This window comes from Macaca fascicularis, chromosome 4 (genome assembly GCF_037993035.2).
Source record: "Macaca fascicularis isolate 582-1 chromosome 4, T2T-MFA8v1.1".
Lineage (NCBI taxonomy): Eukaryota > Metazoa > Chordata > Mammalia > Primates > Cercopithecidae > Macaca > Macaca fascicularis.
Window position 1 is genome coordinate 60,744,194 of NC_088378.1, and position 13,419 is coordinate 60,757,612.

Below are 13,419 nucleotides of genomic sequence, written 5' to 3' on the forward strand. Positions count from 1 at the left end.
GAAAGAAATTATCAGGTGTATGAAATAACGACAACCCACCAATTCTTAATGTTATATCAACAATTTGTGATTTGCAATGTTTTACATAATTGGAGAAGCATTAAGACTTCAATTTGATAATAAACATCAAAAAAGAACGATAATTATACCCACAAGCTTTAATGATCTAACATTTGTGTAGTAAAAATAGAATAAAAACACAAACACAGAAAATCCTTAGGATTTTTCTTGCTTATAACAAGATTTTTGTTTTAAGAAAAGCATATTTTTACTTATAATAATAAATGTAAAAAAGAAAAAATAATAAAAGCATATTTTTAAAAAACAGATTGCAATCTTATTTGCACACTATTTCTTCATACTGCTGTCATAATATTTACGAAGAGTTGTTACACTAGAAAAAATGTCATCAGTAAAATACTTTATTTTATTTAATTATAAGTCAAAAGTTTATTAATTTGCAACTGAGCAAAGCAATCAAGCACAAAAATAAAGTTTCCTATTAAAAAGCGCCCCTAAATTTATCTTCATAAGCATCTTCTGAACAGCTCTCAATGCTCCCAAGATTGAAGAATTTTAGGAGAGAAGGATCAACTTCCTTTCTTCTCAACTAAACACCCCAGTTCTTAAACCTGCCACTACCTATTATTAAAGCTATATTTGGAAATGGTAAATTTAACTTATAAATGGTTTGGTTGTCAGTTTATCTGAAAACATTCCAAAGCATACAGCTTTGTATACCAGGATTACCATGCAAGGAAACATCAAATATGAAAGGGGAAACAAGCTCATCATTGCTATAATTCCAGGGTTGGGTTCCAACCCCTAACTGTTAAAAACTTTGAAGGATGTTTTAATAGTGCAAGGAAATGGGGATTCTTAGAACATCTTAGAATATATTAAAATCGGCCGGGCGCGGTGGCTCAAGCCTGTAATCCCAGCACTTTGGGAGGCCGAGACAGGTGGATCAGGAGGTTAGGAGATCGAGACCATCCTGGCTAACACGGTGAAACCCCGTCTCTACTAAAAAATACAAAATCTAGCCAGGCGAGGTGGCGGGCGCCTGTAGTCCCAGCTACTCGGGAGGCTGAGGCAGGAGAATGGCGTAAACCCGGGAGGCGAAGCTTGCAGTGAGCTGAGATCCAGCCACTGCACTCCAGCCTGGGCAACAGAGCCAGACTCCGTCTCAAAAAAAAAAAAAAAAAGAAAGAAAGAATATATTAAAATCATAATTGTGCATGTTGACTACCCACTTCTAGAAGTTTATCCTAAGAAGAAAATATCATACAAGTGTTCAAACAATGTATGCTCAGGAATTTCACTGTAGTATTTTATATAATATGAAACAACTGAAAACCACCTAAATAACCCTCAACAGGCAACTAGCTAACTCATCACAGATAAACATGACCAAGTTTATTTAGCCATTACAATAATTACATATTTCTATCTATTGTCATGGATTGACCTGTTGGGTGAAATAGATGCTCCAAAACAATATCCTATAAAACCACTTTATATGAAACTGTGTGTAGAATACAGTTGACCAATATCTTAATGATGACTGTATCTGGATTATGTGATTTAAGATTACTTTTACTTTCTTTACACTTTCTAAAAGTTTCGTTATTAACATTATTTTCAATTAGGTAACCTCTTTACACTATGAAAAAATAATAACTCTTTTCATTTTGGAAAAATTAAAAAAACAACTTTTCCCCAATTGATGACAATTCTGTAGTACAAATAGCGGCCAGGTGTGACCAACTGAGACTTTAAAAAATAAGCCCCAAAGTCATCAGTCCTATGTATCCACTGCCTTTTTACAGAGCAGATTGTGGGGCAACTACTGGGCCAAATTCCCTTCTCATCAAGTGGCTTTGGGAAAGAAAGCATAGGAGAGATGACCCTGGTTTATCCTGTATCTAGACAGGTCACTCTAGGCTGTTTTCATGGCTGGATTGCGAACTTCTCGAGGCCTGGGAAAGTGTTTTACTAATTTTTTCCTGTCTTCAAAGGCTAGCACAGACACAAAGTAAGCAGTGAATCTGTAGAATGGGACTAAAATAAACTGTCATGCTTTGTTTGCTTCTGCACTATCAAAATGGCTTTGGGGAAGCCCCTGATCAAAACCTGCCTATAGGGTTTTGCTTTACATACTACAGGCACCACTCTCAGCAAAAGTGAGAATAAAGAATTGGAAGATAAAATTGCTTTATCATCTAATTCATTTAACCAATTATTGTCTTGAAGGGAGAGTCCACATAACTTCAACTACATAATCCTATAGACTACTCCTTTAAAAATTATCAGCAAATCCTCTAACTGAATTCAGACACAACTGTCCCATCATCTGAATTTATTTTTACAAATATGATGTCTCTTGGTTTGCTTATTTTTTCATCAGCAGTACAAGAGATCAATTTTATTATACTGTATCAAGATTAAGCTTTATTTTATATTAGTATTTATGTTCAAAGACATTACAATATATAGACATATAGTCACCTAGTATCATTGAATGACAGTGGGGATAATACTAGAATGATTTTAGCCTTTTCATATCCTATTACCATGGTTACTTTTTTAAATCAAAGCCCCAGAGATGAGAGATACTATCATAATCTCTTTAGAAAAAACCTTTTGCTTAGCACAGATCACTTATAACTTCTTTGTGTTCCAAATAGGAACAAACACATACAAACGAAAATCCAGCACAAATTCTCCTTTTGATATGACACACACATTAGTATTAGAAAAAATAATTGAATGAAATAGTTTCTCAAGATTCACAGAACTGACATGAAGTAACTGCTCTTCACTCTAGCTATAAGTTCATTTCTTCCCAGAAGCAATGCTAGCAAATTCCACTCTTAGGTAACAGCTAGACCAACCAGTAAGATTGCCAGTATCATTATTTGCAACAGTGACAACGGGGACACAAGCATTTTGTTATACTGGACATTTAATGATTTACTGGCTCAACCTAAGTAAACTCGTAATGCTGGGTAGTTTCCTTTACCTTGGCCAGATGAGAGTTGATCCATTTTGTGAAAGTTCGTTTTTGTACTATCTCTTGCTCATCTAGAAGGAAAAAGAAATCTGGTTAAATAATGTAATATTTCATGAAGTTGTATAATGAGAAAAAGTCCTAGTTATACAAATCTGGAAGGAATTGTGAAATAGTTTTCTCATTCATTTTACCAATTATTGTCTTGAAGGGGAAAGTCAACAAAAGTCGACCTGTATAATCATATAGACTATTCCTTTTAAAATTATCTGCAAATGCTTTAAAATTTGCCATATGTTAGCACTATGTTTACCTTCGTCCACTTATTTAAAATTCATATACTTCAACAAACCTGTTAAAAATAAAAATTCACCAAGACCACTAAGTGCTGAGTTTTATGCTAACTGCAAAGGAATACAGAGGGCTGAATAGGGCAAGGTCTCTGCTATAAAATATCTAGAGGTGGAAATGGACAAGCAAGGGCTATGAATAGCAGAGGGTTACAGAGTAATGCAATAAGATAGAGCCATATACATGAAGCACTAAAGGAACTTCACCCAGATGGGAGTGTGGTGACTACACCCTGGAGTGACCTCCAAAAATTCCCACCACATGGAGTCCCCATTTTTATGCTGGCAGAATGTGGGCAGAACCTGTGACTTGTGTCTAGCCAATAGGATATGACAACGGTGATGAGATGACACACTTGTGATCATGTTACTTTATGATACTCCAGCTTAGCTGACTGGAATGAGAGATTCTCCTGCTGGCCTAGAAGAAGCAACCAGCCAGGTTGTGAAGTTCCTTTGGAAAGGCTCAATGGCAAGGAACTTGAGGTTCTCTTCAGGAGTGAAGTGCAATCTCACTGAACAGCAAGCAAGGCACCAGGCCCTTGTCAAACAGTCACAGGGAATGAATTCTGCTAACATGGTGACAGAGCCCAAAAGTGGGTTCTTCCATAGTTGAGCCTCCAGATAAGAATGAAATCCAGCTGATGCCTTAGTTATAGCCTTGCAAGACCCTGAACAGATAATGCAGCTAAGCTTTGCATGGACTCCTGACATGCAAACATTTGCAGATAATAAATGATTGTTGCTTTAAACTTCAAGGTCTGTGGTACTTTGTTAGGTAACAAGAGGAAACTAATATAGAAAGGGAAAGAGGTAGGGTTTGTGAAGGCTTTAATTAGAGGTTTGAAGAGATAAAAATGATGTTGGTAGTTTGACAGGAACAGCATTGAATATGTAGATTGCTTTGGGCAATACGGCTATTTTCACAATATTGATTCTTCTCATCCATAAGCATGGGTTGCTTTTCCATTTGTTTGTATCATCTATGATTTCTTTCAGCAGTGTTTTATGGTTCTTCTGGCAGAGATCTTTCATCTCTTTAGTGTATTCCAAGGTATTTTATTGTGTGTGACTATTGTACATGGGGTTGCATCCTTGATTTTGCTCTCAAGTTATAAGTTGTTGGTGTATAGAAATGCCACCAAATGTTGTACATTGATTTTGTATCCTGGGAGGGGGATGTGGGTTGAAAAACTATCTATTGGGTAATATGCTCACTAACCAGGTGACAAGATCATTCATACACAAAACTCAACGACACACAATTTAGTCATGTAACAAACCTGCACATGTAATCACTGCACATAAAATAAAGCTAAAAAAAAAAAGAGATAAAAGCCACAGAGAAGTGGTTTAATACCTTCAAAAGAAGAAGTGAATTTTATCCACCCTACCAGCATGTCAGCTGTTAACAAACTAGTAAACACTATGTTGTGGGGGGCATAAACAAGAAATAATTTCAATCCCTCGCCTTTGAGGGATGATACGCAAATCTCTGTCTTTGTCTCTGACCTTGTCTGTGCTTCAGCCCAGACCATTTGCTTGTCTACTAGAATGTAAAGCCCAGGAGGACAGCAACTTGGTTCCCAATGCCTACAAGTACAACCAATAAGAATGAATGAGTGAAGAAAATAAATACAAAACCTTTTAATTTGGAGAAATTTTGAATCTATCTATAAAACTGACAGAATCCATTACCTCTAATATATTTTAACATGCTCTTTAATTTTCAAGTGTATATAAAAAACAAATCAGTATAAAAATAAGTAGCATTTCCTGTATACCAGGCACTGACATTTAGATAAATCAATCACTTTATATTTTAATTATCATTTATCATATATTACATATAATATGATATATATACTAATCCATTAATTCTTGTCACAGATCTATGAGCGGGAACTATTATAATGCACATTTTACATACAAAGCTGTCAAGACACTGAACTACTAAGGTCATCCAGTGGCAGAGCCATGCTGTAGACTTCAGAAATCTAGTAGTACACTCTGCCATTATACTGTCACTCAAGGGTAGCATAAAAATTACCACATTCATCTATCAAATTTTAATCTCATGAAAATTATAAATTTATAGTTCAAATTTTTTATCCTGAGAAACTTTAGGTTGTATAAATAAAGTTAGGTAGCAGCAAAATGATCTTAACTAATCAAGGTAGGTTTGATGGAATTTGGAACTTTATAATGCATAAAATCCAATTCAAAATCTAAAATAAACACAGATCATATGTAAATTGTTTATACTCAACTTGAGATTATATTCTTTTATAAACATCACAAAATACCACTGCTTAAAAATGTCAATATAAATTGGTATAATATGTTAATGTATACTGTCATAAAATTAAATATATAATCTGATGATATATTACTTCTTAATATAAATTGTTATATTTTCACTATTATAACCTTTAATGAAATAACAATACTATTGTAACAATTTCCTCTGATGGTAAATCTCTGAGTTTATAGTTAGACTTCAGCTAACTGGCCTTTTTTCAGAATCCTCAAATTATCTTTTTTTGTAGCACAGCGTATATTTAAATGTCAAATTCTTTACGTGTTTCCTTTTTTACTATGGTTGCAAAAACAGATTTTACAAGGTCCTACAATTCACTTTTTGTATTATCAGACTTCGCTGAATTCTAAGTAAATATTTTTCTGATTTTACTTACTATTTTCCTAAAAGAAAAAAATTTTTTAATTATTCAGCAAACCCTCATTTTTTATGTAAAACTTGAAAAACTTACTCCCAAGATTTGGTAGTTAAACCTGATACCAAGAACATAAAATGTTTAATTTGTGGAAGTAACAGAAACACGCAACGAATGTCTATCAACTTGTGTTAAAAGTTTAACGAGCAAAAACATTTCCTTTTAGTGCTGTTGACAAGGAACAAAATGAACCTTCATGACGAGGTCTATGAAGTTCTTAAGTACCGTCATGCACTGCATAATGATTTTTCGGCCAATGACAAACCTCATACATGACAGTAATGCCATAAGATTATAAACACAACTGAAAAATTCCAGTTGTCTAGTGACCTCCTCCCACTATTGCCTTTTCTATACTTAGGTAACCCATTGCCTTTTCTATATTTAGACATGTGCAGATACACAAAATACTTACCATGTGCTACAATTGCTTACAATATTCAGTACAGTCACATGCCATACAAGTTTGTAGCCTAGGAGTAACAGGCTATATCATGTAGCCTAGATGTGTAATAGTCTATACTCTCTAGGTTTGTGCAAGTACACTCTACAGTGTTCCCACAACAATGAATTCACCTAGAAGACAAATTTCTCAGAATATAACTCCATCATTAAGCTACACATGACTTTATATGTCATTATATTTAAGAAAACAGTTTAAATATATTTAACAAGTAACAACTTTATTAACAATGTTTCTGTCTACAACTTTTCTACTTGAGAAGAGTTATGAGAATTTAGACCAATAGCAAAGGCATCATAAAATGGATGACATGACAGCAGCATCAGGGTAGAGGAGAGGTGGGGCTGGGGAAGCCACACTATAGTGTGGGTGCTATACAGCTGTAATAGGCTCTGATTTAAGACCAGTTTTTGGTGTGGGTGATTATTACTGAGTAGAATTCGTTCAAATTCTCCTTCTCTCCTATAACCTAAATCGTAATAGGTTCCTAAAGGCCAGATTGTTTAACATTAAAAGCAACAACCACAAACGAGTTCCAAAAACTCTCTGGGTCCTTCATCCTTGAGGCTCGCGTTGCTTTCCCTATTTCAAAAGCAGCTAGTCCTCAGGAGCTGGAGTCTGCTGAGGCTATATAAACACCTAGCTCTGGGTAATATCATAAGGTAATATCCCTCTGTAGAAATGAGTAAAAAAATAAAGGGTTCTGGCTGAGATATTCAATTTCTGTATTTCTTTGCCCATTTTTAGATATTTTCTCAGTGTTTTGCCATTTCAGGGCAAGATCATGACACACAACAAATGCACAAATGAGGCCCAATTTAGCAACTGTGATTCCATATGACTATTAAGAAATGATCACAGCTGATGACAGTTCATGATTTTCTTCCTGATGAGTCATACTAATAGTCACCTGTGGGTACTACGCAATTGTGGTTTACTCCAGGTGACTTAAACATGTACCTGGAAGCCCAGCGATCATAATAAAAGGTGGCTTGGGTTATTGTGCAGCCGTTGCAATCAATCACAAATAATATACTGTCTAGAAACATATTAAATATACTTTTAATTTTACCATACACAACAAATTTACCAAATTTGTGATGTGAAACTGTGTCACAGGGTCTTATGACCACTAACTTTTAAATAGATTTACTAAATTACAAAAGTATTAAAATAAATAACAATATCCACTTAACGGATGGTATGTTTAAAATTCAGATAGTAAATGAAATTAGTATATTTTAATATATTGAATACATTCTTCCATAATAATTTATTTCTGAGAGATATAGCATTTCACGTATCAGTATGTACATAATAATGCGTAAGGTATTTGCATCAGAATCATAAACTATCATAAAGAGCAAAATAGTAAATTTCTAGAAGTATCCATCTGTAATTAATATCACATTTAATATATATATACTAGGAAGAGTCCGGGTGCTGTGGCTCATGCCTGTAATCCCAGCACTTTGGGAGGCCCAGGCAGGAAGATCACTTGAGATGAAGAGTTTGAGACTAGCCTGGCCAACATGGTGAAACTCTGTCTCTATGAATAACACAAAAATTAGCCAGACATGGTGGTGGGCACCTGTAATCCCAGCTACATGAGAGGCTAAGGTAGGAGAATCACTTGAACCTGGGAGGCAGAGGTTGCAGTGAGCCGAGATCATGCCACTGCACTCCAGCCTGGGAGACAGAGTGAAACTGTGTCTCAAAAGTTAATTAATTAACTAATACTAAGAAGAAAGAAATGCTGTTTATGTAAATATATATAGGTAAGCATGAAATTGCAATCTCTGGCAAAAATAAATAAATAAATAAATGGTACCATGCATTGATACATTTACAGGAAATTGCAGTAGGTTATGACAAACTTTTTGGGGTTTTCTTTTTGCAGATTATTATGCCTCATAGGTTGCTTTAATGATAATGATAGCTTAAATAAATGTCTTAAGGATTTAAATTATCTAAAAATATAAATGTAAATGTTAATTTAAAACAAATCACACATTTAAAATCATATCATTCCTGGTAGTATCTAATAAAGATTTTTCATCATTTTTGATGCAGGCAAATACACCTCAATAAAATATTGGAATGAAATTGAAAAAACAGACAAATGCAGATTGAATTTCTTCCCACAACCAAATGATGTGACTACAAAGGGGGAACACAACAGCAAAGGCATGGAGTGACAAGGTAATGATTATTAATTACCAGCCACAGTCAAATGACTTGATTTGGGATCACAATTATACGGATTGCATATCTACAGTTGCTAAAATCAACGCTAACTTTATTATATATGGGTAGGGACTAAAGTATATTGAATAGTCCAACACAATAAAATGAACAATTTACAGGTGCATATAACTACTCAATGTTAAAATTTTAAAATTGAGTATATGAATGAAAAACATTTACAGGACCAGGCGGATTTCCAAATACGACCAGAAATCCTTCCCATTTTGATTAGCACATCCTTTGCAATGTGATCTTATTGCCCCTTCTCTTAGGATGTGGTCTCACTTCCCCAGACCTTGAGTCTGGGCTGGCATTGAGATCTGCATTGATCAATAATATGAAAGCAGTGATTTTAAGTGACATCTGAGGTTAGGCCTTAAGAGGACTTGAGATTCCACTTTGGCTATACTGGAATTCAACTCTGCTCTGAGACCTCTACACAAGGAAGCTGCTCTAAGATCCTCGTGAATAAGAAGTCACTTGGAGGATAGATTCTAAACCTTAAGAATAAGTAATAAAAGTACAAATTGGTGTGATGAAGGTATATTCCTATTTTGGGAGATTGGGAGGCTTTACTTATTTTTTTAAAACTCTATTGAGGTAAAGGGTTAAGCTGTAACATACTTCTTTGATGTCCTCACCCTTTTTGGCTCTGTTTTATTATAGCCCCTGATTTGTTGGTTATGCTAATATTTGTAGAAAGAGGTCTTGTATTTGCTGCATCATAATGACATTTGTACTACTTTGGCTGGTTTAAGTACAAATGAATGAAACAACCATTTCTCCTTTAGTTGACTTTACCCTGATTTCACCTAGTGTTTCAATGAGTAAAAATACAGCTTAAAAAAAAAAAAAAAAAAAAAAAAAGAAGTCACTTGGAGGAGAACTAAGGTACCTCAGATGGCAGCCAGCAACAGCTGCCTGACTCATGAGTGAGCCGCTCTGGACCTGCCAGTCCAACTGATTCCCCGGAGCTGCATGCAGCCATGTGAATGGGCCCAGGCACAGCTGGCAGAAGGAACATTCAGCTCACTCACATAAACATGAGAAATCCTAAACTGTTGTTGCTCCATGCCACTAAGATTTGGTGGTGGTTTGTTGCACAGGAAAGGCTAACCAAAACAGAAATTGCTACTGGGAGTGTGCTGTTGCTCTAACAAAAATTTAAGTAAGACATACGGCGTTGGCCTTGGGACCAAATAGGGGAAGGAGAGTGGAAGGACACAAAGAGCCTATTAGTGGAAGCTGATTGAGCAGTGAGGGAACCGCCACTGGGAATTGGAGAAAGAGCCGTACGTATTTTGTATATTATATATTCTGTCACCTGCAGTAACTTGAACTCATGATTCTGGCTAGGGAGATTTCCTTGCAGAATGGTGACAGTGTCCATTGGCTTCTTTTAGCTACACTTTATAAGGTGCTGGAAGAGACAGAAATGAGCAGTTTCATTTGCAGGTACAAGGCAGAGGAAACACAGAGGCCTAGGATATGATGAATTGAAAAATAAGATGTTTTGTTATTCCTAGTCTTTCCAAAAAAAAAAAAATTGCAAAGTAAGAAAAAGCTTCTGGGTAAGAGCAAATCAAAGAGCAAATCTATTGTTAAAAACTCAGGAAGAGTTTGACTTGTTTAGCATATAAATGATATCACAGAGTACCTTTCATTCTGTATCTCACTTATTTAATTTAGCATAATGTCCTTCAGGTTCATCCACATCATTGCAAATGGTAGGATTTCCTTATTTTTTATGGAGGAATAATATTCAATTGTACGTGTGTGTCACATTCTCTTTATTTATCTGTCATAGATGTGTTAATTAACTTGATTTTGGTAATCATTTCACAATTTATATGTACATCAAACCATCACACTATACAACTTAAATATATATAAGTTGTATTCGTTGATTATACCTCAATAAGGCTCGGGAAAAAGAGAGCATTTGGAAAGATTTAAGGTGGCGCCCAGTTTGACCTTCCCAACTAGACAAACCAGCTTCTAAGCATCTTAAGGAGCACTGCCCACAGCAGCCTCATCTGTGTCCAATATTTGTTTCAAAGTTGAGATTTTCAAGTTGAGATATGTGGAGTTTAAATAAGTCAAACACTTTCTGAGTTTCCAACAATAGTCATACCTTTGAGTTACTGTTACCCTGAAGCTTTTTCTTACTTTGCAAATCTTTTTTTGCAAAGTTGAGTGCACAGAACGCACTACAGACAAGTTTTTAGGAAGCCACAGCTTTCACTGAAGGGACAGTACCATTCCGAATGAACAGGAGACTGGAACCACAACTTTGTGTGGCTAGGAAGAAGGCTAAGGAAACTATCAGTCACAATCCTGAGCTATTTCTTACCAAGATAACAAGGAACATGCCTTGCCCCTGGATGAAAGGAACTGGCCACATGCGGCTCACTGGATTTCAGAATGGCTGGACCACAATTGCTCCCTCTGTTCAATTCTCTCGCCCCTTGGACAGAAGCATCTATTGCAGTGACCGCATTCCTACCTCATCACTCCATGTTGAAGAAGTGGGGAGTGGGTAACTTCTCTTTTTAGTTTACGGGTCTATGGATTGAGAGAAATTTCACCTGAGGAACCTCATCTCTATCTGGACAAGATGCAAACAATGCAACACAGGACTTAGAGCTTGATGCCAAACCGAAGGCTACAGGAGATTTTGATACCTTGAGAGTGGATGAATGTATTTTCCATGCAGGAAGAAAACAAACAGTAGCAACCAGAGGACAGATTTTAAATTATGGCCACAAAATCCTCTGGTCCAACTATGTATCCTTTGTATGATGACTTTGTCCTTCCTCCCATCCAGGGGTAGAATCAATTTCCCTTCCCCTTGAATCTGAACTCGTACGGTACTTGTTTAATTAATAATGCAGCAGAAATGACTTTATGTCATCTGATCTAGGCCTTAAGAGGTCGTAAAGTTTCTGTTTTAGCTGTCCTGGATCTGCATCCTAAAACCCCTGTGCAAAGAAAGCAGTTTATATTAGAAAATGTTTCCATCTGTGCAAGAATTCAGATGTCCCATTTGTTAGCTAGAACTAACCACCAGGCACGAACTAATCACCTTGGATCTTCAAGCTCAGTCAGCCCTGCAGGTGAACTCAGCCACAGGTGAACCCAAGGGAAGTCAACAAACTGAGGCCTGAGACTTCAAGGCTGATGCTTCTGATACCTCCTCTCTCCCACATCCATACATACTTGATACAAATTCCTTGTGGAAAGAAAGCATTTTTCTCAATATCGCATTCCTAAAGATCAGCCCCCTGCCTGGTATATTGTCTTATAGATGTGTCCTTATGAAACCATCCATATTTAACTGTGAACTAACCAGCAAATCCACATACTGTGAGGAAGGATGAATTGTGATTGGCTTAAGTCACAGAATTTTGGAGCAGTTTGTTACACAGCAAAGGCTAACTGAAATAAAGGCATTTACATGTGTGTGTGGGTGGTGGGGGTGGAGGGGTCCTTCTCCTCCTGCCTCACTCTGTTTTCCATAATGAAAAGATTCTAGGCTTAATTGTTTGGGCCTGTCTCCTAGGCTTTTCCTCTTCTAATCAGACAAGTAATGGATTAAAAATTGCAAAGAACAAAGGCAACCAAAGTTACTCTACATGAGTTCTGACATGGATTGATGGGAAGGGACAGAGGAGAAGAGGAGAGAAAATTAACATCTATCTACAGCTGTGGGCTTGAGGGAAAAGATAAGAGAATTTTTAGGGAGTCTTGCCTGTGTAGAGTCCTCTAATGACTGCTTCAAATTTTTTTTTCAAGTGAATGTCAGTAAAGACTTACATTGCTCTTAAGACTTTCAGAATTGGAGTTGCATTTCTTTTGTATTTAAAACCAGTGGCTAGATTGAAAGAGTCTAATTTTGTTAAAGTTACATTTGCAAAATGTACCATTTCACTTTAAATCTAAGGCAGATAGAACGAAAGGAATATAATTATCTCAGCTCCTAAGTTAGAGTTTCTCAACCTCAGCAATATTGACATTTGGGGAAGATGATTCTTTGTCATGGGAGGCAGTCTTATGCATTATAGGATGTCTAGCAACATCATTGGCCTTTACACATGAGATGCTGGTAGTACCCTACACACTAGTCTGACCATCAAAGATACCTCTAGACATTGCCAAATTTCTGCTGGGGGTAAAAATCATCCCAGTTGACAACCTCTACCTAAACTTTTCATTTATGTATGACAATGGGCATAAACCAGTGTAAACTTTTGAAAACATATATAACATTACTATGACTATCAATGTTTAAACTGAGTTATTATTGTCCAATACATGACTCCACAGTTATTACCATATTGGGCTATTAACACAATTTATGTTTGTTTAAGCAGAAATCCTTTAACGTGAGATGTATCTATTTGAGAAGCGACAAAATATAGTAAATCTGAGACTTCTGCTGAAAGGCTATATAGAAATTACACAATTTTTCGATTATGAATTAAAATATCTTATGATGTCTAAAATTATGTCATTCACATCTGGAAAGTTTGGCCTTATGTGGTGGGCAGGTATGAGTGGGAGAGGGTGTAGAGATCCTGATAGTGTGTTCGATTTATCTTACAATTCTAAACC

General features: G+C 36.1%; 1 protein-coding gene across 24 annotated transcripts in view; it reads right to left on the minus strand.

Moving 5' to 3' along the window:
* Positions 1–13,419, minus strand: part of SYNE1 (spectrin repeat containing nuclear envelope protein 1) — a 530,711-nt gene that overhangs the window by 429,938 nt on the left and 87,354 nt on the right. For all 24 annotated transcript variants that reach the window (XM_074037290.1, XM_005552157.4, XM_074037285.1 and 21 more), the window contains one exon: positions 3,023–3,084. In XM_074037290.1, coding sequence (XP_073893391.1) covers positions 3,023–3,084 — 62 coding nt within the window. The remainder of the gene's footprint in view (positions 1–3,022; positions 3,085–13,419) is intronic.